At 47.4% G+C, this 27,526-nt stretch overlaps 1 protein-coding gene across 8 annotated transcripts in view; it reads right to left on the bottom strand.

Annotated features, from left to right (window-relative positions):
- The window catches only part of MATN2 (matrilin 2), a 153,878-nt gene that overhangs the window by 88,636 nt on the left and 37,716 nt on the right, over positions 1 to 27,526 (bottom strand). For all 8 annotated transcript variants that reach the window (XM_059042461.2, XM_059042463.2, XM_067017944.1 and 5 more), the window contains exons 3-4: positions 13,004 to 13,573; positions 2,910 to 3,032 (exon numbers count right to left, since the gene is read on the bottom strand). In XM_059042461.2, the coding sequence (XP_058898444.1) occupies positions 2,910 to 3,032; positions 13,004 to 13,573 (693 nt within the window). The remainder of the gene's footprint in view (positions 1 to 2,909; positions 3,033 to 13,003; positions 13,574 to 27,526) is intronic.

The raw sequence follows: 27,526 nt of genomic DNA, 5'->3' as shown, positions 1-27,526 counted from the left end.
TGCCAAGTGAAATTTTCTAAATGTTGCATTTTCATTATTCTTCCAGATAGATTAAATATTCCAGAAGGGAGGAAAAGAAAGGGAGAAATCCTTATTTTTAAAAAATGAAAGAAAACAAGATAAAGTTCCTTCTTGTTAGTGGGAAAACAATTCAAGGGGAGGGAAATGGTAGAGGGAAATAGACATGTGAAGATAGGCACACTTCATGAGGATCGCCTCCCCCCACGTTTTTAAATGGAGAAAGGGAAGAACATAAACTTCTATACCTTTTTTGGTACCTTATTTTCCTTGCCTGTAAAATGAGAATGCTAAACCTACCTGAAGAGCGCAATGTCAGAGTTAATGAGATGATGAGTATGAAGCACTCAGGAGAGCTTCTGGCACATGGTAAACACTTAATGAGTGTCTATAGTTAGGCCAGACGTCCTGTGCAGCACACTGAGCTGGGCAGGCGCTGCAATCACTTTGGACGGTAACCACCTTGGCTGTTTATTCAATTTACTTCCATGCAAGAATGTAGCTCCAAGAGAGCAGAAACACGGCTGTTTTATTCACTCTTTGATTTCTAGTAATTTGTACGGGGCCTGGAACACCTTAAAGGTTCAAAACTGGAAATAGCTGTGTCTCATTCCCCTCCAGGCCCAGTGAGTCTCTCTCCACGTCGGCAGGGACAGGCCCCCATGAGCAGCTCAGAACAGCCTCCCCTTGGCACAATTTTGCACTGTTCACCAGACCAAGATCACAGCTCAGTAGCTGTGGCGCACAGGCTCAGTAGGTGTGGCTCACGGGCTTAGTTGCTCCGCGGCATGTGGGAATCTTCCCAGACCGGGGATCGAACCCGTGTCCCCTGCATTGGCAGGCGGATTCTTCTTTTTTTTTTTTGCGGTACACGGGCCTCTCACTGCTGTGTCCTCTCACGTTGCGGAGCGCAGGCTCCGGACACGCAGGCTCAGCGGCCATGGCTCACGCGCCCAGCCGCTCCGCGGCATGTGGGATCTTCCCGGACCGGGGCACGAACCCGTGTCCCCTGCAACGGCAGGCGGATTCTCAACCACTGCGCCACCAGGGAAGCCCCGGCAGGCGGATTCTTAACCACTGCGCCACCAGGGAAGTCCCCTGGGTGACTCTTAACTACTGAAGCTTGAGAACCACTGCCTGGGTTCAGGCCCCTCTGACCCGAGCCTCCTTGCTCCTTCACCCAAATCAGTCTGTCTGAACCCAGGCAGTTTCTGCATCACGCTCTTTGCATCCACAGCCCTAGAACAGGAGGGAGCCAAGGCCAGACCGACACTTGGGAGAGCCTGGGGCCTCAGGACTTGAGGTGGGACCAGGTGGGGGCTGGCAAACCTGCTGTGTGGGGAAGGCCCAGCTCATGACATCAAACTTTTTATTTTTTAGTTACTGGTCTCGAAATTCCTCTGGATTGACTAAGCCAGACCATGGAAAGTGCACATCGGCAGATGCCCGGATCCCAGCGGATCACCGGGCAGGCTGCAAGGAGAAGAGCTTTTTGCGCTCCGGAGAAGGGAAGGACGGGATGGGAGCTGGCCAGGTGGAGGGAGGCTGAGTGCTCTGCAGAGAAACGCTGAGTGGGAGGCTCCTAGAGAGGATGGGGCACGTCTAAGAAGATGTTTAGGTTGTTTTGCTGAGTGGTATGTGAGGCAACCTTGCCAGGGCTCCCCCAGTCCTCCAGTAAATTCTATTAAACCCAGGAGCATATGGTACAAGTGATTTTCGTCGTGGAAATTGAAGAAAGGTCAGAGGGTCAAGCGGAAGGCCAGGATGATTCAGGCTCCACACAACAAACAATCTGGCATCCTGGAGGAGCCAGAGAACACAGGGTCCCCCAGGACTTACATAGCCTGAGGGCTTTGGGCTTCTACAGGCCACAGAACCGGAGAAGTCGAGCAGATATTCTCTAATCTTGGGGGTCAGGGGGTCCCTGGCCAACCACTCTACCACTCTCAACCCAAAGAAAAATGAGAAGACAAAAGGAAAATGTGGTTTGGCTCTATAAACGGGATACTAATTACAGCCACTTGTGCAAACTGGTTTCCATTAGTGCTTAATTGCTTACCATGTGGTATAATAACAATTACGCATTGCATGACCTACATGTCAGATTAGCTGAGTTTTATTTGCCTCCATGTGGGCAGTCTTCCTCATGTCTTGAGGAAGCCTGGTTGTCTGCGGGCTCACACAGTGGCTTTATTTATAACTTGAAAAAAAATTATAGGCACCACACTCAGTGTATGGGTAATTGTCTCCTCTAAGAGGAGGATTACCTCATGTGCTTCAAATGTCAGTATGTTGTCTAGTTTTGGGGCTTGGCCAAAAAAAGAGAATATGCATTCTATTACACTCTATATCTGTTTGTCCTTTTCTATTTAGGAGACCTATAAAGCATCCCTCACCAAAGCAATGAGGTCCCCGCACACCTCTAAAACAGAAATCGAATAATCATTCCCAGCCAATGTTAGTAGCTCATCCTAAATCCACGCTTCAGGGAAGAGAATAAAATACAGAAACAATTCCTCAGGGCACAGCCAATAGAGACAGCGGGTGACAAGGCTCTTCAGCGGTTCCCCCCTAAAGAACAGCTTGGAAGTAAAGGACAGCAGCTCAAAAATTCAAGGAGGCTATTTCTGAGAAGGAGCCTCCAACAAATCTTCCAAACTCTTCCTGATGGCCTACTGTGTGCCTGGCGGTGGCCTCAGCACTGTGAAGGCAGAGTGGGGGCCAGGGGTCAACACAAAATACACGAGTTACAAAACCTCGTTTCTGTCTTTAGGGAAATGATGACTTGGTTGGGGGAGGGGCCACAGATGAATCAAATGGGCCCAGATAAAAGAGGAGAGAGTGGGAGAGCAGAGGAGGACAGAACAAATATATCAGCAAAGCAATCTTACTTCTGCAAGTCGTCTGATCCGAGTTGAGGATGTAGCCTTGTTTGCACCTGCAGACATACGAGCCGGGAGTATTGATGCAGAAGTGGGCACAGTTATGCTCCAGGATGCTGCACATGTGGACCGCTGAAAGGGAAGACATGGCAAGTTAAGGCAACAATGAGGCCTTCTCTAACTTCATCCCCCTCGCAAGCATTCATCCAGAATCTACACTGTGAAGGAACGAGCAGGACTCAAAGAGAAACAAGCTGCAGTCCCTACCCTCCAGGGGTAGCCTCTGGTAGGACCAGACAGTTCTCCATAAATGCCCTCAGCAATATATACATAGAGGGCCGCAGAGGGTCAAAGGGAAATGATGTTAGGCTGAGCCATATGAGATTGCTGATATCCAACTAAAAACAGGTCAAAAGCGTCCTACAAAAATAGAAACTTCACAGCGCAATTAATAATATCCAGCTGCTGGGCAGAGGAAATCAGAAAGTCTGCTGACTAGTCAGGGGTGGCTCTGACTAACGTGCAGACGTGCTAGGCAGCAGCGGGTTTGGAGGAAAAGCTATTAGTTAAATGAGGATGTGGTAAAGAATCAACAGTTTCTCAGGATCATAAATCCCAAGAGTAATGTAATCTTTTAATAGGCAAAAGTATTATAAAAATTTTGGGAGTTAAAAAATTCACTCATGGGCTTCCCTGGTGGCGCAGTGGTTGAGAATCTGCCTGCCGATGCAGGGGACGCAGGTTCGTGCCCGGGTCCGGGAAGATCCCACATGCCGCGGAGCGGCTGGGCCCGTGAGCCATGCACTGAGCCTGCACGTCCGGAGCCTGTGCTCTGCAATGGGAGAGGCCACAGCAGTGAGAGGCCCGCTTACCGCAAAAAAAAAAAAAAAAAAAAACCAACAAAACAAAACAAAAAAATGCACTCATGTTTCCATAATCTTCATGTCTCAATTTAAAATATTTCTGGATGGACCTAGAGTCTGTCATACAGAGTGAAGTAAGAAAGAGAAAAACAAATACCGTAGGCTAACACATATGTATGGAATCTAAAAAAAAAAAAAAAAAAAAGTTCTGAAGAACCTAGGGGCAGGACAGGAATAAAGACGCAGATATAGAGAATGGACTTGAGGACATGGGTAGGGGAAAGGGTAAGCTGGGACAAAGTGAGAGAGTGGCATGGGCATATATACACGGAGCAACTAAGCCTGTGCGCCACAACTACTGAGCCTGCGTGCCACAACTACTGAAGCCTGTGCGCCTAGAGCCCGTGCTCTGCAACAAGAGAAGCCACCGCAATGAGAAGGCCATGTATTGCAACGAAGAGTAGCCCCCACTCGCCACAACTAGAGAAAGCCCACATGCAGCAACGAAGACCCAATACAGCTCCCCCAAAATTAATTAATTAATTAAAAATAATAAATAAATAAAATATTTCTGCATTTAGTTTCTGAAGTACCTCGGCTTTCAGATACACTGATTCTTACAGAAGTCTGTTGGAGCTCATGAAAATTCTTATTGTTTTTTTACATTTTAATTTATGACTTTACTCCATATAATTCAACCTGAACATATTTAAAATTAACAAGCATCAGCAGAAGCAGAGTACAATTTATGCAAGTGTTGTCATAAACAAAAAGGATGTCCATATGTAGAAATATATTTTTATAAAGCTAAAACAGAAGAGACTTTCAATAGCTAAGGACAATCCCCTCACTCCAGTGCTTAGGAAAACAGCTACTGATGAAATCGATGGCATATCTTAAGTATATGTCCCTTCAAGGTAAGTAACATGGTGGACAGTAAGTGAAAGTAAAACCTTTTTATTTCATAATACAGTTTAGAATGATTGTTCTGAGTTTACGATTGACTGTGTTTTAATTCCTGTTAGGATACAAATAATGTTAGGAAAGTTCATAGATTAAATCCAATCAGTCATTTTTACTTCAGAGTGAAAGAAATATCTGTTTTTGTGACCATGGACAATTTTCTTAACTTCTTTCTATTAAATTGGAGTAAAAACAGTACCAACCTCATAAGGGCCTTGTAAGGGTTAAAATAATTAAGATGGTAAAGTGCTTAAAACATAGCGCAGGGGAATGCTTGATATGCGTTAACTGTATGGAACAAAGGAGAAGCATGGTGGACTTTTGTTTTATTTTACATACCTGGGTTCATTCTATATATATTCATCTTCACCTTGATTTTTCACTCAGCATTAATGACAGATTCTCTCTCTATTGATATATACTATCTTTCATGGAATCCAAGATGCACCCAATTTCAGAGATGTTAAAGTGTGAGGACACATTCATTGATCCTCATTATCCACAGATTCCATATTTGAGAATCTGCCTACTTGCAAACGTTTACTTGTAACCCTAAAATCAATACTCAGAGCGCTTTCTTCATCATTTGTGGACACACTCAGAGCGATGAAAAATTTAGGTCGCCAGCTGAGGTTGAACAAGACGATGCTCTGCATTCCTGTTTCTGCTCTCAGACTGTGAACAAGTATCCTTTTCAAGTGCCACACTGTTTGCACTTTTGTGCTTTTTGTTGATGATTTTGCTGTTTAAAATGGCCCCAAGTGTAGTGTCGAAGTGTTGGTGTTTGCTCAAGTGAAGTGTGTCTGGTGTTCCTAAGTGCAAGGAGGCTATGATGTACCTTATGGAGAAAATGTGTGTTGGATAAATTTCATTCGGGCAAGAGTGATAGTGCTGTTGGCTGTGAATTCAATGTTAATGAAGCAACAATACATAAAGAAGGTGTCTTTACCCAGAAACACACATAAAACGAGATTATGTATTGATCAGTTGACCACAGTGTCAGACCAGAGGCTCCGAGGAACCTAACTCTGTGTTTCCCCTAGGAGCTGTGGTTCAGTACTTGCTACTTCAGTCAGCGTTCACCATGACATTATAGGCCATAATCACCAAGAACAGTGAGAATCCACTGTACACCTTAGCTTTGATCAAACACATTTGATCCAGTTCATTCCTTTTAATCGCTTTACCCATTGGTCATATGACTAGTCCTCATTATATTTAGCCATTTCCCCACCAGTCCACAGTTTCGCTTTCCCAATGCTGTGATGGACCTTCTTAAACACATCTCCTTGAGCACATGTGCAGTTGTTTCTCTAGGAGTGGGTCCTACTTTTTTTTTTTGGCTGCATTGGGTCTTCATTGCTGCGCACGGGCTTTCTCTAGTTGTGGCGAGCGGGGTCTACTTTGCATTGCGGTGCACGGGCTTCTCATTGAGGTGGCTTCTCTTGTTGCGGAGCATGGGCTCTAGGCGCACGGGCTTCAGTAGTTGCAGCACGCAGGCTCAGTGGTTGTGGCGCACGGGCCTAGTTGCTCCGTGGCATGCAGGATGTTCCCACACCAGGGCTCGAACCCATGTCCCCTGCATTGGCAGGAAGATTCTTAACCACTGCGCCACAGGGAAGCTCCTGGGTCCTACTTTAAATAGACATCACCTCACTGTCTTGCAAGGTAGTTTACACCAGCAATGCATGAGAGTAATGATTCCCACCTCCTCAAAACTTCAGCACTCAGGATTACCAAACGTTAAGTTTTTGACCGTGTTAAGAGGGAGAAATCATTATCCTGTTTTTAATTTGCATTTGCTTTGCACCCTGGAAGGCTCTCTTCTTTTCCTAGGCTGCTGCAGTCAAATTACCCACGGGCATAGAGGCATCCTTATGCAACTCTTAGCATGTCACTATTTTCCTCCACAATGAAGAAAATCTAAAGTCTAGACAACCAGCAACGCAGCGGTTATACGCTGGTATGAGGCCCAAGTGATGAGTCTGCCGCCCGACTTCTCACCGAGACCCTGACAGATAATTATTTTGACAGGAGATGTGAGGCAGAGAAAATACCTGCTGGGCAGCAGGCAGCACATTGGTGATGAGAGAGGCTTCTGGAAATAAGACTTCAGCTGAGCTTCACCATGACCTTGTATGAATTACTTAATTTCTCTGAACTCCACTTTCTTCACCTGTCAAATAGGGAAATTAAAAGAACTATTGCATAGGGTTTTGGAGTGACAGCTTGTTACTAAGGCTTGTCTTGGCCATGTACGATAAAAGAAATTGGAAGCAGGAGACTGTCCCACGTACCACAAAAGAAACTGAAACCAGAAACTTGGTGTAATGGAAAGGGCACTGGGTTAGAAGCCAGAAGACAGGTGCTCTAGTTCCCTTCTGCCTCGAACAAGTGAGGGAAGTTCATGTAAGTTGTGTAGCTCTTTTTGGCTTATTTCTTTACCTGTAGAATAAAGGCATGTATGATGTCCAGGGACCTTCAGCAGAGACGCAATTATTTTCTAGAAGCTGCCTTCCTTCTCATTCCAAATGCGTGCTGACTGGGGGAGCGGCTGTGTTGGTGTGAGGTAGCACCTCTCCTGGTCACTGTTGGGTGTTCAGGGTCTGACAGTCATAGTTTTTTCTTGGCATTTAGCCCCTAGAATTGAGGAACAGGGGGTTTATACCGAGGGCAAGCATATCTGGGGGCTGACAGGGTGCATGCTCTCTGCCCCTGGACCAGAGAAGTCCAAGGAGAAGTAGAGTGGGATGGAGAGAAAGCAAAGCTGTCATTCACTATGTGTCTCCTTATTTCCATGAGTAATATAACACAATCCGCCCTTCTAAAACTAGTTCAAGTTGACTTTCTATTACTTTCAACCAAAAGACCTGCTATGTCTCCTTAGCAGGTCATGAAATTAACAGAGACTCTGGACTCATTTTTTTGTTTTTAAATGAAATAGAAAAAGCCCAAACATTTTTACTAAGGTAGTATAAAAATTTTCCACCTGTAAAATTCTATAGATGAGGAATCGGTGATACTAAAAGCATCTGGCCCTAATGCCTTGCCCTCCCGTGGGGCAGGCCTTTGTGATGTGACTGAAGGGGGCACAAGAGTCCTGCCTCCTACGGTGGCCTGCAGGTGGTCTCACACCTCAGAAGGCCTTGTAGGTTGAAGCTGGGTCAAGGCTTTGCATTTGGCGGAAGAAATCACTAATCAGCAGACTAAGTCTTTGGCAGGATTGGATTTTTAACCAGGCGATCTGAATGTTAATACATGTTTATTAACGAATGTGTGGTTGACTAAATGAATGATCAAAAGAGTGGTGGGCTGACTGGGGGTCTTCAAAGGAACAATTACTGGGTACGGAAAGTCAAGGCCTGTGGAAGTCCATCTGGCCTCCCACTTAGCAACAGGGCCTTGAAGGGCTGCAGTAAGTGTGGACTTTACCCGGGCTGGTTGATGGGAGGTGTGTCTTAGGAATACTGTTAGGGCTTTCTATTGTGCCTAGCCTGGGTGGGGTGAGGCTCTTAGGGTAGGAACAACCAGCCTCCAGGCTTTAAATACCAGGCTAGGCTGATAAAGCAGATACCAAGAGGTTAAGTAAAAGCAGCCCTGGGAATTCCCTGGCGGTCCAGTGGTTAGGACTCTGTGCTTTCGCTGCCGAGGGCGAGGGTTCAACTCCTGGTGGGGGAACTAGGATCTCGCAAGTTGCTTGGTGCAGCCAAAAAGAAAAGAAAAAGGCAGCCCTCCCAGGTTGCAAGTCAGCAGAAGGCTCAGGATAGACATGCATTTTTCAGCCCCTAGATTCAAGTGTCCTCTCTCACTGGGTGGCAAAAATGGTGGGCCCCAGGATAGGTAGGTTTTGGTCATCTTGTAGAAAGGGCCTCATTCACAGGAGGCCTCTGAGATTTTCTTGGAGGTCTCAGAGTGGCCTGAGAATGCAACCTCAGGAGCCCTCCTGCTCCCAGCTGTGGCTGGTGTGGGAATTCACTGCCTGTGGGTACAAAGCCACCGCTGTGCCTGAGTTCACGTCCGCACAGGCAGTGAGCACAAGAGCCTCATCTCTTCCTAATTGTACGATAAAGGTTTCTGTCTTGATCACTCCTGGAGATACCCTGTCCCCACCAATCCACAGATCCAGCAGCGTTTTTTCGGTTCTGCCCCAAAGCACACGAGCCTCAGCTCAGCTTCCCTCTGAAATCCCCTCTCTAGGTGCACTTTGACCTCCACGTCTCTGCCTAGCCTCTCATCAGCATTTCTCAAGCTGTGGGTTATGTATCCTTACCGGGTCACGAAATTAACAGAGACTCTGGACTCATTTTTTTGTTTTTAAATGAAATAGAAAGAACTATTAAAAATATCATTCTTTTCCTGGCTTACTGCAATCGTCCTCCCTACACATCTCTAGCCGGTAAACTCCTACTTTCTTTTTTTTTTTTAAGATTTATTTATTATATATTTATTTTATTTATTTTTGGCTGTGTCAGGTCTTAGTTGCAGCATGCGGGATCTTCGTTGAGCCACGTGGGATCTTTTCGTTGCAGTGTGCAGGCTTCTCTCTAGTTGTGGCATGCGGGTTTTCTCTTGCCTAGTTGTGTCCCGCAGGCTCCAGGGCACGTGGGCTCTGTACTTTGCGGCACGCAGGTTCTCTAGTTGAGGCGCGTGAGCTCGGTAGTTGCGGCACACAGGCTTAGCTGCTTGGTGGCATGTGAGATCTTAGTTCCCTGACCAGGGATCGAACCCGCATCCCCTGCATTGTAAGGAGGATTCTTTACCACTGGGCCACCAGGGAAGTCCCCCCTACTCCTCTTTCAAGTCTGTGTAGCACATAGTAGTTAAGATGTAGGTTCTGAGCCAGAATGCCTGGGTTCACACCTCAACTCTGCCACTTAGTGCTATGTGACCTTGGACAAGTTACTGAACTTCTCTGGGTCTCTCTTTCCTCTTCTGTAAAATGGGAATTATAGGAGCACCTACTTCACAGGTTTGTTGTGAGAATAAAATGAGTTAACACACGCTAATAGCACAAAACAGCACATGCACATATTACTATCAATAAGTGCTAGTTATAATCATTATTATCTCTTTAAAGCTCTCTTGGACTCCCTAGGCAGACCCTGGCATTCTTTGATCAGAGGGCCCCCAGTGCCAGGTGACTTCCCAAGGCCTCTGAAGTGCATACTTCATATAGCCAACATCCCATTTCTCTGCGATGAGAGCATCTTCCCACCAGCCTGAAACCCTCTGACCCGGCAGGTGGAGGGTAAGAGTTCTGAAGCCAGAGAGACTCCAACTCTGCTGCCTGAAGCCACTTATCCTTTCTAAGCCCCAGTTTCTACTTCTGTAAAATGGGGTAATAATAGTGCCTGCTTCACAGGGCTGTTATAAGTATTCAATGAAATCACATATTGGAAAGTACCTAGCTCAGGACAAAACTGGCTGTTATTCTCAGACTGTAGCTCAATAAATGTTTAAGGAACCAATGAGACTTCCAAAACCCCAGAGAACTGCCGTCTGCAACACGGTAGACGCTGTTATCTGAGGATTGGAGGGCAGGTCAAAGCTGAGGCCATCTGCCTACGCTGCTGGTCCTCCGTGTGTTTGACCGTAATCATATACAACATGGCGCACACTGAATGGAGCTCTACAGGCTTTTTTTTGTTATTTTGTTTGTTTGTTTGTGGGTTTTATGCGGTACGCGGGCCTCTCACTGTTGAGGCCTCTCCGGTTGCGGAGCACAGGCTCCAGACGCACAGGCTCAGCGGCCATGGCTCACGGGCCCAGCCGCTCCACGGGACGTGGGATCTTCCCGGACCGGGGCACGAACCCGCGTCCCCCGCATCGGCAGGCGGACTCTCAACCACTGCGCCACCAGGGAAGCCCGGCTCTACAGTTTATAACGTCTGTTCACACATCTACTCTCCGCAGGTAAAATCCGCAGTTTACAGATGTGCTCAGCATCTATACGGCTGGCAGGTGGGGTCACTGAAACCTCAGTCTGCCCCTCCCCATCGCAAAGACTTCCCATCAAACTCCGAGGTGAACGTCAACCTCAGAGCTGGTGTGCCTATCAGGGCTGGACTGCGGAGGCTGCCTGCAGAAAACCGTTTACCTTAAAAGAGGAATTTCTATCTCCCAATGCGAAGAGGAATGAAATGAGCAAGAGGTTTGGAAGTAGAACCCACCATCTCCTGGCTGCTTGGGAATTCACTTAACAAGTTTACAGTCCTGTAAAAGGGAGGGATAGCATCGTGCTGCCTCCCCAGATTTTCGTGAGGATAAAGTGCGAAAGCACAAGAGAAAGTGCTTTGTCAATGTTAGTTATTGCGATCCTTACTGCACAGTTGATGAAGAGGCCCCGGGGCCTCCTTCACCTTTCAGGACAGTTGACAAGTCTGCTCAGCAGAGCCCTGCGATGAGGAGAGACAGGAGCTGGTCTTCTGTGGGGTCGGAAGGGGGATTCAGTTCCCGGGCCCTAACAGATGAATGAATGAATGGTACAATACTAATATTTTCTTAGAGCTTCAAGATTACAAAAACGGGAGTAGCCAAACTGCCTTTTAATTTTGCTGCCAGGCCATAAAGCACAGAGAAGCTTCTTCTGTGAACAAGTCCACCGCCTCAGCCTCATCATATTACCTTTCCCTTTGCTGAGCAATTCGGAGAGCTTATGAAAGAACTCATCCATTAACATTTTTCCAAGACAACTGAATAAACACGTCAAAACTGTTACAGAACCAATTTCTGTTTTTAATATTTCCAGGAAAGGGGGAATATAAATTCTGCAGAAGTCATTTAAAGTCATAAACCTTAAAAATGTTTGCAGTGCATTCTACTAGCTGAAGTTTTCCAGGTGACTCAGGCCACGGCAAGCCACAGAGACCCAGCCCCTCTGCGGCACCAGGGAAATGGCACTTCTGAATGTTTTCCAAGTGACGTTGCAGAGCAGAAGTTTCTTTTTCCTTCATGGCATTGATTTTTTAAGTAAAACTTTTGATTTTGGAGTCAAGAATTAAGGGGGTCTCTGCTTTTTGAAGTTAGTTTTCAGCAGAGAATTTTTTTTAAAGACGTCAAAAGCACACCGTACTTCCTTCCTGAGGCTTTGACAGGGTCGGGGGAGGTTGGTTGGTGGGGGGGGGGGGGGGGCGTGTTTCTAAGCTTTGTCACATTCTGAGAACTGGTCTAAAGGTTCCTGCTCCCGGTGAGTAGGAGATGAGTCTGGTCCTTAAGGTCATTCTCCATGCAGACTCCAGGGAAATACTAGTCATTTCAGAATAGATACTTGCTTTTGTTTTGCCATCAAAGAAGCATGGCAGTTGGAGGGGACAGGGACCAATGGGGGTGGGCAAAGCTGGACTGGACACTGTTTACCAGGTCAGGAGGCTTGCTTCCCGTTTCCAGGGACCAGTGTGGAGCCTGGGTTGGCAGGCTGGCGCCCTGCCCTTCTGGAGGAGAAAAGGATGAGAAGACGGTGGCAGAAGCAGGAAACCGGGGAGAGGGCAAGTTGACCTGCTGGGAAAGCTGAGGCGGGAGCTCGGCTTGGAGGTAACTGGGAGGAGTCTGGCAAGAAAGTATGAAAGAAGCCTTGTGGAGGGTACGGTTAGAAGAAGGAAGGAAGAAGACCCACAGGAAGAAGACCCTTAAAGCAGAGGAATGCAGCCCAAGGACTTGGGGAGGCATGTCCTTGCAGAAGGAGTCGGGAGGCACCAGCCATCCTACCAGGTGGGAAGTTACCAGGAGCACGTCTTGGTCTTCCCCGTACACTGGGCCTCTTTCTGGACTGAGAAAACATCCACTGCTAGCACCACCATGGGGCAAAAATGCTCCGTATTCCACACCATCCAAGGAGAAGTTATGTTATTACTTTTGCCCTCCCATTCCCATGCTTACTACAACTCATGGATTCCAACCTAGGGAATGCCAGGGCAAGCCTACGTGCTGGAGAACAACTTCCCCTACCTACTGTTACTCACTCTGCAGTTTGAGTGTAAATGTCCCTTCCTCAGGGAAATCTCCCTGAGCCCCCTGGCCTAGGTCAGGTCCTGTCCTGAATTCTTCCTCCGTTACACTGTTACAACTGCAGTTGCTTACATGTTTGTATAACTGCATCCTTAATATGTCTCCTTGGCCAGAGCGCGAGCCCCAAGAGAGCACTGTGTCTACCCTGGCCTTTGCGAAACACCCCTTGCCAGCCCGGTACCTGGGACCAGGTTAGCACAGAATGAACACCGGAAGATGAATGAACTCATCCTAATGATTCCCTGAGAAGAGCCACAGAGAAACAGGACTTACTGCACAACTTGTTCTGGAACACCGAGGTCAGCGACTCAATCTGGCTGAAGTTGGCCACCAGGAAGACGTGGTCCTCGTGCGGCTCGCTTCCGATGGCCTTCAGCGTGTTGAAGTCCACCTGGCCCACGCCGATGGCAAAGATCAGGATGCCTGTGTCCCGGGCCTTTGCGGCTACCTCAGCAACCGAGTCCTGGGGCCTCCCATCGGTCACAATCATTATGACCCGCGGCACGTTCTCCCTCAGTGGCCGGGCACCCTCTGCCTCTGAGAATGCGATGTTCAGGGCGTACTGGATGGCCAGCCCCGTCATGGTGCCCGTGGACAGATGCCGCATCCTCTTGATGGCGTGCTCCACCTCGGACTTCCTCTTGAAGGTCTTGAGGGAGAACTCGTTCTTGACGGTGCTGCCATATTGGAGCAGGCCCACACGGGTGACGTCAGGGCCAATGTCCAAGAACTGCAAGATGTCCACAATGAACTCCTTGACCTTTGCGTAGTCGTGGGTGTTGACGCTGCGGGAACTGTCAATGATGAAGACTACGTCTGCCCGCTTGTTCTCACAGGAGCTCTCTGGGGAGAGAGGGGAGGGCAAACGCATCAGAAGAGTGTTAAGCATAAACACACTACTATATATAAAATAGATAACCAACAAGGACCCACTGTAGAGCACAGGGAACTCTAATCAATATTTTGTAATAACGTGTAAGGGAAGAGAATCTGAAGAAGTTATATATACATATATATGTATAACTGAATCACTGTGCTGTATACCTGAAACTAACACGATATTGTAAATCAAATATACTTCAATTAAAAATAAAGAAAAGATGGGCTTCCCTGGTGGCGCAGTGGTTGAGGGTCCGCCTGCCGATGCAGGGGACACGGGTTCGTGCCCCGGTCCGGGAAGATCCCACATGCCGCGGAGCAGCTGGGCCCGTGAGCCATGGCCGCTGAGCCTGTGCATCCGGAGCCTGTGCTCCGCAAAGGGAGAGGCCACAACAGTGAGAGGCCCGTGTACCGCAAAAAAAAATGAAAGAAAGAAAGGAAAGAAAGGAAGGAAGGAAGGAAGGAAGAAGGAAAAGAAAGAGAAGAAAGGAAAGGAAAGGAAAGAAGAGTGTTAAGGACCCAGTGCAGGTTGGAAATCCTAGGGCCAGGGGTCACCTTTCAAACCTCCCATCTTCATTGTTTTTCTTCCTGCCTTGGGCAGGTTGTAAGGGTGTATGTATATGTGCATGACTGGGTGATCATGAGTATTGGCAACAAAGATATTATTTCTTTTTACAAGATAAATGAACTTCAGTTTCTAGAAAGTCATCAATGCAGTTTTCAGGTGGGCAAACACCTGAGCAGGGTCAAAATTACTTTATTATCCACTGCACAGCACATAGGCTTGGCTGGATACTGCAGGGAGTATAGAAGACACTTGGGGGGGCGACCCAAATCAAGGAGCTTACAGTCTACCTGGGGAGACTTAATTACTGGAACAAGGAAAGAATAACTAGTATGAAACTATGTGGTGCTGACACTAGATGTTCAAAGAACAGGGATATTAGTGGGCTGGAGTCAAGGAGATGGGACACAAGCTAGCTTTACAGATGCATAGTGTTTGGCCTGAGAGAAGGAACACATGGAGACGGACACATGAACAAAAGCCCAAGATGGCATATGAATAGAGTGGATAAAAGAACGAGTGATGAAGGCCCTGCTAGGAGTTATGGATAGGAATTAAGTTGGAGGGGTAGCATGAAGCCAGGTACAAAATGACTTTAAATTCAGACTAAAATTTGTACATGATGCCACAGGTGATGGGCATAATATGATTAGCATTATATTATGTAACTTATCTCTTCTGTAGGGAAGTTAGGTAATAAAAAGTCAATTGAGTGGGCAGAAGTTTGTGGAGAGGATATGGACAGAAGGGAACCCTCCTACACTGTTGGTGGGAATGTAAATTGGTGCAGCCACTGTGGAAAACAATACGAAGGTTCCTCAAAAAACTAAAAATAGAACTACCATATGACTGAGCAATTCTACTCCTGGGTATATATCTGATAAAAACAGAAATACTAATTCAAAAAGATATATGCACCCCAATGTTCATTGCAGCTCTGTTTGCAATTGCCAAGATATGGAAGCAACCTAAGTGTCCATCAACAGATGAATGAATAAGGAAGATATGGGGTGTGTGTGTGTGTGTGTGTGTGTGTGTGTGTGTGTATATGTATATACATACACACACACACACACACACACACACACACACACACACACACAGGAATACTACTCAGTCACAGAAAGAATGAAATTTTGCCATTTTCAACAACGTGGATGGACTCGGAGGGCATTATGCTAAGTGAAATAAGTCAGACAGAGAAAGGCAAATACTGTATGATATCGTTTATATGTGAAATCTAAAAAAATAAAACTAGTGAATAAAGCAAAAAAGAAACAGACTCACATCTGTAGAGAACAAACTAGTGGTTACCAGTGGGGAGAGGGAAGGAGGAGGGGCAATATAGAGGTAGAGGATAAAGAGGTACAAACTACTATGTATAAAATGGATAAGTTACAAGGATATATTGTACAGCACAGGGAATATAGCCAATATTTTATGACTATAAGTGGAGTATTACCTTTAAAAACTGTGAATCACGATGTTGCACACCTGTAACTTATAAAATATTGTACATCAACTGTACCTCAGTTTTAAAAAAAAAACAAACAGACAAAACAGTTGAGTCAGGCAGGGGTTTGCAGGGTGGATGATCGGACCATTTCTGCACAAATCCGGTTTAGAGAGAGAAACTTAATCTCAACCAGGGGTGGGTGGTCGGGGCAGTAGTGGAAATGGAGAAGGTACCTGGCCAAGAAACATTTCAACAAAGGGCACAGTTAAGTTGGAAAAAGGCAAATGTCGAAGTCTCTCCCTTACCACCACAATCGCCGTACTCATTCCTCAAGCGCGCAAGCAAGAAGGCATGCTGGGAAGCGGGTGAGGTTGGATGAGATGAGAGGCCTCTGGCCTCACAGGGTGGAGGCTGGGCGTTCCTGTTGGGATTTCTCAGATGTTCTGAGCTATGGCCTCCGGCCCCTCCCCCCCACCCCCTCTCCCTTTCCCAGACTTCCCACTGCTAAATCCGGATTTGATAGGGATTAGAAAAGGGATCTCAAATGCTTGCCCTAAATCCCAATCACTGCAGCTGCAAGAAAGAGGGAGAAAACCAAAACTGAAGCAGTGAACCCAGTCATTAAAATGAGAAGTGGGAAAGGCAGGTGAGGTCATCCCATCCAGGCGGGCCTGCCAGGTCGTGACTCTCCCCTGAGCGCCTGCACACACACCTCATCCATCGCAGCCTCACGAGTCTAACAATTTTAGGGGAGGAAGCACGCCCGCATGCCAGCATCATGGCAGAAAGCCAACCTTCTGTGGCACCCACATATAACACTGGAGGCTGGGTGAATTTAAGGTGAGTTTCTCAAACCAGAGCTCCCAGAAACTGCCTTTGAGGACGCAGGGATAAGATCAATATCAACCCTGACATTTGCAGGGTGTTTTAACATCTTTACTCCAGAGAGCTTTCATCACTATGGTCTCATTTGATTTCCAGAATAAGCTCTTAAGAAAGGAGCTAGGAGTACTGTACCCATTGGACAGATGAGAACATGAAGGCGCTGAGAGTTTGAAAATCTCTTACAATTTAGAAAAAGAAAACCTATATGGAGACAACACCAGCACCCACCTCACTGGGTGGTTGTGAGGATCTGAGGAAATGCTGTGGGTAAAGAGCCTAGCCTTGGGCCCAGCATGTGGAAACCCCCACTATGTGGGAGCTGCATATGCAAGGCTCCGCTCGGCCCACAGCGCCCCCCGAGTCCACACCTTCCTAGGCCCAGGCTGGGGAGGGGCAGGGCTGCTGCTGCTGTGTAGTCAGTGCCGCACACAGGCACCTGCCCAAGGAAGCGAGGGACCTGCAATCCAGGCTAGCCCTGAGCACCAGGGGCTGCGTCCACCGTGAGAGGCACCTGCAGGGAGTGCCTTTCTCTAATTTCCACAAAAGGTGTCTATGGTCTAGCAGGTGGTCCCGGGCCAGAGCATAGCATGACAGACCTGCGGGTCCCAGGAAAGGACTGAGGTCACTCCAGGAGCCACACCTGCCCCCCATTTCAGTTGGAACTTCATGCAGGGAGATTGTGACCCAATGATCTCCACCTGCTCAGGAGGACTGGAACCAGCCCAGACCCTGCCACGAAGGAGGATATTAATAAAGACTCCTTGGAAGGGAGAGAGAGATAGAGTCTGCAGACTGGCTCCCTAAGAACTCTCCTCCTCTGGAAATCTTTGGAAGCAGGGGGTCCTCTGGGACTGGGATTCTTACTGTGGGTCTTAGTCATGGTGTCAGCATCCCAGGAAGCATCACAATCAATTTAAAGGGAAGCCTGGAAGTTCCACGGGGAAGTATGTGCTCAACTGGATTAGTTCCCATCAAAACAAATGGGGAGTTTCCACAATGCCTGGCATTTACAAAAACACCACAAAGGTTCGAAATAGAGTTGGAGGGAACCTCCAGAGAGCAGTGATTGTGAGTTGAAAACGACGAGTCCCGGAAGCCCAAGTGACCGAGTTTCTTCAGGCTGTCTCCTCGGGTCCCTCGAGAGCTCAGAACCACAGCTCTGCAGCTTGTCCCTGAAAGGACCAGTTCAGCGGTTCTCAAACTCGAGGTGCCTCCCAGTTCCCAGGAGGACTTTGTTAAAAACTAAGGTCAGTGGGCCTCACTTCCAGAGTTTCTGATTCTGTAGGTCTAGGCTGGCACCTGAAAGTGTGCATTTCTAGCAAGTTCCTGGCTTAAGTTGATGCCACTGGTCCAAGGACCACACTCTGAGAAACCACTAGTTTAGGAACTAGAGAGATTTCAGGAGAAACGAAGTTCTGGCAAGTCTTGACCTCGTATCTCACTGTGAATTCCCCAACGCGGGACACTAATCATCTCTATAGCCGGGCGCTGGGGATGCAGTAAGTCTTCAGTCGCCATTTGTGGAGTTAAAGGGAATTCTGGGTGGTGGAGCAAGGTTTCAGGTGCAAGGGACTGGGTCAGAGCAGGCAGTTCAAGGAGATGGATTAAAACCACAAAGTCAAAAAGTGCTAGAGCAGGTCTCTGGGTCCTGCTAACAGAGCCACAGATTCTAGGACCCAAATCTTTGCCATTTTATGAGGGAACATAGCCACTTTTGAACTTCAGGTCCATGGACTCACAGACTAATAAAATCTTAGAGCTGGAGGGTCTAAATAGAGTCCAAGTTAGTCACTTTACAGAAGGGGAAACTGAGGCCCAGGGAGGTGACTCTATCTGCACAAGGCCTCATGGCTTATTAGGGTCAGACCTGGGACCACCATGGTGCCTTTCCCCCATGTCATGGTGGGCATCCGGGAAAACTCTCAATACCGCTGGCAATACAATACGAGCTTTGCAAATACTTGGGGACATTCTGAAATATTTGCCTCACGGTTTCTCCACACGGGGACCGCTGAGAGATGTTTCCAGACAATGGACTCTCCTCTGTGCGTGTTCCTTTCACATACTGGTTCTGATAAACAGCCTCCCTCCCTGTCTCAGCCTGTGAGAAGAACACGCACGATCTTCCTTCTCGCCCCTCAAAACAGACTTTCCACAGCACTTGGAAGAGGGTTTCCAGGCATCTCATAAAAACGTCACCCCTTGAACCAAAAGAGTAACGGTCTGAGCCTCGTGAACGGTACTTCCAGTTCTGTTATCTTGACTCTACAGCCTACTCAACGGGCAAACAAGTGTCTCTTCCCCCTGCAGAGAAGGTGAATCTGAGCCAGAACAATTTTAAGCAACATTCCCACCCCAGCAGGATTACAACGTGCAGCCTTGGAACTATTTCCTTCCTCTCAGGACTGTAGATTTGTTGCTAATCGGTCTCCCTTGCTGCAGCTCAATTTAATTACGGCCATGTAATTGTACAGTAAATATTTGGTACCATCTGCCTGGAGAGGTCAGGGCATGTTTGGAGAAGGAAGGTATGTGAATCTCAAAGACAAGGGTAAAATAATTTCATCCAGAGACTGAAATGGGCTCTGAAATGCTCAGTGAAACAGCAGCAGAGTCCTATGACCTCAGGGCAAGCCCAGCCGATGTCACTTTCCGTCCATGTGGTCTTAAACCTCTCCTTCACCTCTTTGACCCTCAGTCTCTTCTTCTGCGAAATGAGAATAATAATACCTCACAGGGCTATCAGGATACTCAAAAGAGAATATAATAATAATTTATAGGTACTGTTTATTGAGCACTTAGTAAGTACCTGGCCTTGTTCTGAGTATTTTAACATGGGATGGCTTATTTATTCTTCACACCCAATTTAGCAAGTAGGTACTATTCCCATTTTACAGATGAGAACAATGAGTCTAGAAAGGTTAGCTATCTAGCTCAGGGCGTCATACTTAGGAGGAGCCCGGATCTGAACTCATCTTGTCTGGCTCCGTAGCCCACACTCTTAAGCAATGCTCAGAAAGGATTCTGTCCTTTTAAACCTGACTTTCCCAGCACACTCAAGATGCAACAGAACTGCACTGGCTCTCTGGGGTCAATTCTTTCCTTCCCTGGAATCAGGGCCTGAAAGCGATGGCTCAAAATTGCCTGTCTCCTGCCAACCGCTTCTCCCCTGCTAAATGCCTATTTGTATTTTTTTAAGATTTAATAAAATGATGAAAACAGATGCTTGCCTCTCTGAATAGCAGCGGCTCAGCACATGAGGCTGCTAGTGATTCACATTCTCATGCACTTAACTTGCCTACTGTGAGATTAGCAGGAGCAGGGCCCTGGGGGAGACAGAAGAATGGGACAGGTATGACAGAGAGTCGATCACCGATCGATCGCTGATGGAACAGGAGAAACATGATCTGGACAACAGGCAAACGCCCAGGGTGGGGTGGGGAAGGGAAATGGATTTCAGAAAATGTGATGCTTCCTAACAATTCCCAGCAAAGTTCCCACAGGTAGATGGTTTGTGGGCACTTTAAAAAAAGAACTGAGGGGGCTTCCCTGGTGGCGCAGTTGTTGAGAGTCCGCCTGCCGATGCAGGGGACGCGGGTTCGTGCCCCGGTCCGGGAAGATCCCACATGCCGCGGAGCGGCGGGGCCCGTGAGCCGTGGCCGCTGAGCCTGCGCTTCCGGAGCCTGTGCTCCGCAACAGGAGAGGCCACAACAGTGAGAGGCCCGCATATCACAAAAAAAAAAAAAAAAAAAAAAAAAAGAGAACTGAGGAAAATATAATGATACAAGGGGAAAAAAATGGAATAATTTCTAGGACAGTGCTAGAGTGGATGGACGAGGGGACTGAAGTATGATTTCCAGGTGGCAGAAAAGGCCAACTTGAGGGTGGTGAGCATGAACCTGAAGGGACACCGATAGCATGTGGTGTGTCTTGCTCCAGATACACTCAGCTGCACAGGAACAGGGGAAAAGCAGGCAGAAGTTGATATAACCAGGGTTGTCATTTAGCCAAGCGAGAGTGATGAATCAGGAGAGTGACCAAGGTAGGCAACAGAGCAACTATAAAGATTTCCTCTGGAATTACACTGGGGGAACAGGAAGTGGAAGACAGGAAGGGGTGAAGGGCAGAGAAAAAGCAGCAGGGCCAATGGACTGAAAGTCCAGATGAGGTCACAGGATTGTTGAATCCTAGAAGGGGTGAGCTGGGGAAATAGGAGGTTTATATTGAGATGATGAAGGGACTGCAGTTATTATAATCACAGGGTCAGGAGTATGCTAAGAGAGGTATATGGCTGCGATATGGTGGAGGACACAAATACTCCGGTAATGATCCCTCAAAGGAGGGATCATTCATGTGGATATTGAAATCACCAAGAACTGTGACAAGAGTAACGTTGGAGAAAGTGGCAAGGAGCTGAGAGCTAAAACTGGTTTTGCAACTAGGACTAACCAGAGGGGTTTCTTTAATTCCCTAAGAGTGACCAGAAACACTTTGGAACATGATTCAAAGGTCATAAAGGGACAGAGAAAAAACTAGCTCACCAAGAGTTTCGAAGGGAGAAAAGCAGTTTTATGATTACAGAAAGTGGGGGTGGCGGTAGGGAGAACTCGATGATTTTGAGCCAGCAGGAGACTGAGAAGGGAAAAAAAGCGTGCACAATTTATGTTTTTACTCCTAGTTAGGATAGATCAGGAGAATCAGAGGAAATCTATAGTTTGGATCTCAGCCAGACGAATAATTGACTCCAGTGAGGAAGAAATGCAGATTCCACATATTTAGACCAGGTAGGTAGAACAGTTAAATAAAGCCAATCTTTGAACAAATATTTAGTGAGATCCTATTGTGTGTCAGGCTCTGGGAATATAAGGAAGGAAAGACTCCCACTTGTTAACAGCAGGCATACAGACACATAATAACAGGTTACATACAATAAAATAGGCAGACTAAAAAGATAAGTAGAATGCTCAGAGAGAAAGGGAGAGCATGGCTGACTGCCTCTGGGTGTGGGTACCCAGGCTCCAGGGCAGGATTAGCAATGTCCCCTTTTTTTTTTTACCTTGTCCCTGGCAGACATTATGAATCAATTCCCACCTTCTCCCACTCAGCCTGGACTCAGCCTCAGGATCCTTTCAACACTGCCCTGCAAGTACCTACAGACAATGAAATGGAATCATTTTGCCAACATGGTTTCAGAGTCTAGGGCTCTACAACAAAGGCTGAAGTACTCAATTTTATCTACTTGTAAGAAACTGAATAAAGGTAAGTTAGCTAATCATACTTTTGAGACATTATCTGATAATTAGTGCTAACTTACTACTATTCAATGAGAAATAATAAGGGCGGCCACGTCGATGGCCTGCACGTGAACTTTTAGATAAAAGTCATAATTATGATGGAAGGCTGCTGGTGGGCATGGGGTCAGAGCAAAGGAAATAGAAATTTCCTAAGAAATAGTCTCCTCGGGCTTCCCTGGTGGCGCAGTGGGTTAAGAATCTGCCTGTCAATTCAGGGGACACGGGTTCGAGCCCTGGTCCGGGAAGATCCCACATGTCGCGGAGCAACTAAGCCCGTGGGCCACAACTACTGAGCCTGCGCTCTAGAGCCCTCCAGCCACAACTACTGAGCCCACGTGCCACAACTACTGAAGCCCGTGCACCTAGAACCCGTGCTCCACAACAAGAGAAGCCACCGTAGTGAGAAGCCCACGCACCACAACAAAGAGTAGCCCCCGCTCGCCGCAACTAGAGAAAGCCCGCGCGCAGCAACAAAGACCCAACACAGCCAAAAGTAAAATAAATTAAATAAATAAATTGTATAAAAAAAGAAAAGAAATAGTCTCCTCAAATTGTACAAGTGGTATGTATCCTCCACTATAAGAATATAAAATAGCACATCAGAATTCAAGGAAATTGCATCCCTTAAGCAATTGGTTTATGTGTATTGAACTATATGGGCTTAACAAAGACAGACAGACAGACTGAGAGAAAAGACTACCGCGTAACACCCACCATCACGCTCAATGAGCCTGTGCCCACAGACGCCTGAGATGTGGCCCCCGTGGCCATCTCATGTGTTCCATCCCCATGTGCCTCTACACTAAGACCAGCCCTGCGATTTACAGGTGATCTCATGGATATTTCAGAGGCAATTGGGAGCACCTTTGAGTTTTGCCTCCAGTGTGACTTAACCTGCAACTCCCCTGTATTTAGGGCTCTTGACTAGGGTGCCATGGTCCTTGGCCAGGGCTGAAAGGACCACTTTTCAATTCTTCCCCCTCTAATTCCCTTCTTAGTCAGTTGCCAGCTACTGCATTACCTCATGCCAGCCGTTTTCCAATGCAGATGACGAGCTATGTTTTCCTCTGAATCAATCAATCATGCTCCACTCACATCTTCCTGGGGAGTGGCCTGAAAAGCTGATTATATTATGGATACATCCTGGACTTCTTTTTTTTTTTTTTTTTTTTTTGTGGTACGCGGGCCTCTCACTGTTGTGGCCTCTCCCATTGCAGAGCACAGGCTCCGGACGCGCAGGCTCAGCGGCCGTGGCTCACGGGCCCAGCCGCTCCGCGGCATGTGGGATCTTCCCGGACCGGGGCACGAACCCGTGTCCCCTGCATCGGCAGGCGGACTCTCAACCACTGCGCCACCAGGGAAGCCCCACCCTGGACTTCTTAATGGGATCTAAGACATATCGTAGACACATTAGAAAATCAGTTCCCACTTGGTAACATTTTCCAAACAGTTTTCCAAATTCTGGGGGCATTTGTGGTTCTCACTACACCACTGCACACTACGCTGGAAGGAATCGCTAAAACGCTGAATAACAGAGTCAGGACCAGAAAGGATTTCTGAGGTCTGGAATAATGAGTCAAAACTAACAAGAGGAGGGAAGGGTGAGCTGGGACGAAGTGAGAGAGTGGCATGGACATATATACACACTACCAAATGTAAAACAGATAGCTAGTGGGAAGCAGCCGCATAGCACAGGGAGATCAGGTGCTTTGTGACCACCTAAAGGGGTGGGATAGGGAGGGTGGGAGGGAGATGCAAGAGGGAAGAGATATGGGGATATATGTATATGTATAGCGGATTCACTTTGTTATAAAGCAGAAACTAACACACCATGTAGACCAATTATACTCCAATAAAGATATTTAAAAAAAAAAAACTAACAAGAGGACATCTAAGTGGTATAAATGTCAAGCCCTGAACCTAAGGTTCAAAAAATCAACTGTATAAACCACAGAAAGGAGACATCTAGATTGACAGCTAGTCACATGATAAAATCTCGAGCCAGGACAGCAAATCCCAAGCCTTGCACACCGGTCCCAAGACCCCCAACTCCAGCACCTGTGAGACACCAAACCCCCCCGCTAATCAATCCCAGCCTCAGAATCAAAGCTCAGCCACAGGGGTCCTCTGGGCACAGCATCTCCCATCCCCTTCCCACCCTCCAGTGTCTGGAGGGGGCTTGAGAAACAAAACCAATTTGCCAGCCAGACATTCTCTCCGCTCACTCCCATTAGAGCCCTCCAGGACTTAATGCCCCGTCATCTCACAGATGGTTTTCCTGGCCTGGGAGAGGAGAGAGACTCTCTCCACAAATGGACCTTACTCTTCCCCTCTTTAGAGCAGAACTTTCCGATGATGAAATAGTTTGGTGAGTTTCATTAGAGTCACAGTAGCTCAACTTGGCAGCTGTGAGTCCTCAGGATAAATGAGCCCAGGATGCTGTCTCATCAAAGCAATTTCTTCAAAAGCCACCATCCTAAGGGTCACTGACAGCAAGGTCATGGGAGAATGAACTAATGAACTCTTTAGCCTCTTGGACCCACCCACCACTCCCTGCCCTATATCTTACACCTCAGTGATATCTAATGGTTTGTAGTTCCCTACACGCCATCCTCTCTCAGCTGCCTCCTCAGCTTAAGCCTTGGCCCTGTGGTCACCTACGTCTGAGCATTCTCCTGCCAGCATCTCATGTATAGAGCTACCGGCCACATGTAGTGTCTTCTATGAATCCCTAGTACCCAGCTGAGTGCAACGCACATAGATGCTCGAAGGGTCTTGGCTTCTTTCCTTCGGGGTGCATGTGTGATGGGAGGGGTAGGAGAGCAAAGAAGGGAGAAGTTGCACATACCCCTCCACGAGCCAGAGTGGGCTGGGGGAGTTAGTCAGTGGAGGTGCAATACAAGCAGCCCACAGTGGGGACCCTCAATGTCCTGATGATGTCAGAAATGCCTGGGGCTACTTATTTAAAATGATGAATCCTGGGCAGCACCCTCGAGCCAGTGAGTTAGAATCTTTGAGGCTGAGGCCCACGAATCTGCACTTAGACAATTGTTCCAGATGATTCATAGGTGTGACAAATCTGAAGACTCTATCCCAAGGGGCATGTGAGCCTGAGAGACCATCAAAGAGTCCACAGAGCAAGAGTCCAGAAGAGACCCCTTCCTGTGTCTCAGCACCCTCTTCCGCAAGACCAGGAGAGACCTTGTCAATATGGAAACCTTACATCCTGGATTCTCTCATGGGTCCTGATCCACATCTGGTCCATCGTCAGATCATGTGTAGGTCAGCTGTGTCCTGGCTTTTGACTAGGTTCAGAAAATGAACAAGGGACGCACCATTATTACTTCCAACTTACAGATGAGGGCACTGAGGCTTAGAGAGGCTAAATGACAAGTCCGCTGGCATGGGGAGAATGAGTCGTACGAGACACGGATTTCACATCCAAGCCGGTCTGATTCTAGTTACCTGCATTTTTAGCCTCCGTTTCCCAGCAGGTGACCTAGCATGAAGTGTCCCCTCTGAACAGAAAAACATCCCAGAGGAGAGGCTTATGAACTTACTCTCCCAGTCACCAGTGAACACATTAAACCCCAGTTAATATCTGGGAGGGCCAACGGCAGAGACTTGAATGCGACTCAGGAGTTAAAGCTCAACTCAAGACACACTTGAGTTGTGCAAAGTCCCTTCACCCTCTGTCCTGGGCCAGTGCCTTCGGCCCCAGAGCTTCACCTTTATTTTGTTAAGTTCTTTCTGATACCTACGAGCACACCCGCTGCACCTACTCGAGTCCACAAGTGCCTTGTGCACCCCCAGGCGGTGATGACCGTAGCACAACTGGTAACAATGTGCAGTGACATCATCCCACAGACTCCGTATTTGCTGGCCAGCAAGCCCCACCAAACCATCAGGCAAACCTCTGAGGTCACGAGGGGGCCTGGTTCATCCTCATTTCACGGATGCCTGGCTCAGGGCTGCACGTAGAAGGCAGTGAACTGAAGGCGCTGTGGGCAAAATGCAGGCACGTCTCAGAGGAACTGCAGGTTCGGTCCCAGACTCCCGCAAGAGAGCAAATATCGCCATAGTGCGAGTCACACGAGGTTTCTGGTTTCCCAGCGCACATAAAAGTTATGTGTACACTATACTGTAGCCTATTAAGCGTGCGATAGCATTATGTCTAAAAAAGTGTACCTTAATTTACCTTAATTAAAAAATACTTTATCGCTAAAAAACACCAGCCATCATCTGAGCCTTCAGCAAGTTGTAATATTTTCGCAATAGAATACCAAAGATCAACGATCACAGATCACCGTAACAGACAGAATAACAATGAAAAAGCCTGAAATACTGCAAGAATTACCACAACGTGACACAGGGACACAAAGTGAGCAAAGGCGTTGGAAAAATGGCACCCATGGCCTTGTTTGATGCAGGGCTGCCACAGACCTTCCGTTTGTGAAAAACACAGTATCTGCGAAGCACAACAAAAGCAAAACCCAATAAAACAAGGTCTGTCTGTACAGTGCTGGTGCTGTGGGGCTGTTGCCACCCAGAGGATGCCGGGCCTGGCCTTAGGCGGCTTACATACAGCCCAGGCAGGCAGTGCCACGAGCGTGCAGATGGCAGCGGAACGAGGGAGGGAAAATGAATTACTATTCAGGGAGCATAACATATGCTCAGCCAGAACAGCTGAACCCTCAGCCACAAAGGTCGGTAGAGACTGTACTGATGAACAAGAAGGCATGAATTCAGCAGAGGTACAGAGCAAACACATCTCTATCTCTTGGCCGATTACTGAGGACAAAAGCAACGATGTACATCCAGACGGAGGTGATTTCTCTGATCTCCTCCCCACACACCTGCTCTGAATGCCAGCTGATACCATTTATGTGCTCCCCTCATGAACGCCCGAGGTATGGTCTGAATGTCAACTTTCATTCTATTAACTTCTTTCCAACACCTACAAGCAGAACCAAAGTTCACAAGCAAGCACTGAAACTTACTGTCAGATTCGACCTGTGTACACGTTAACCAAAACCAAGAGGAGCCCCTGCAGGGCAGAAAGAGATGGCTGTGGTGGGAGAGAGACTTGCAGGAGAGATTCTGTCTGCTTGTGGAGATCCACACTGGGAAGTTTTTACGCAAAATATACTTGCCAATGTCACAATGAGTTTGTTTTGGGTTTTGTTTTTATTTAAAAGAAGGTTCTGGTGAGTGAGCCTGAATCTTTGGTTAGCAATGGTGCTCCATAAACCAGAGACAAGGGCCAGTGGCGCCCTGAGGGATCCTGGGTTGACACCAGCTCAAATTTCCTTTGTCCCTGCTGACCCTCAGAAATTTCTTTAGGAACGCAGCTCTCTAAGGCCCTCCGGGAGTACGCACCAACTAGCCACTGAAATGGAAGAGAAAAAGAGAAGAAAGAAAAAACATGCCACATCATACCAGTCTCCTCTCGTAACTCTTACATGAGCTGAAAGAAAAGAGACATTGTATGAAGTTTGACAACTGTGGTTTCCAGAACGCTGGACAATTTTCTTTGCGAGGGAGACAAAGAGAAAGCTGCCCCAGTTCAGCCCTGGAGGAAAAACAGTTTCCAATGAATTGAATTTCCTTGCAAGGTAAAGCAGTTTGCTAAAGTTTCGCTTAAAAAAAATGCCCCTCACATCTACTCTCAGTGTGTCTACAAACAGGCTTTCTCTTAATTGAGGAAAAGAAGGATA

This window comes from Kogia breviceps, chromosome 17 (genome assembly GCF_026419965.1).
Source record: "Kogia breviceps isolate mKogBre1 chromosome 17, mKogBre1 haplotype 1, whole genome shotgun sequence".
Lineage (NCBI taxonomy): Eukaryota > Metazoa > Chordata > Mammalia > Artiodactyla > Physeteridae > Kogia > Kogia breviceps.
This window is presented reverse-complemented; position numbering and strand designations above follow the sequence as displayed.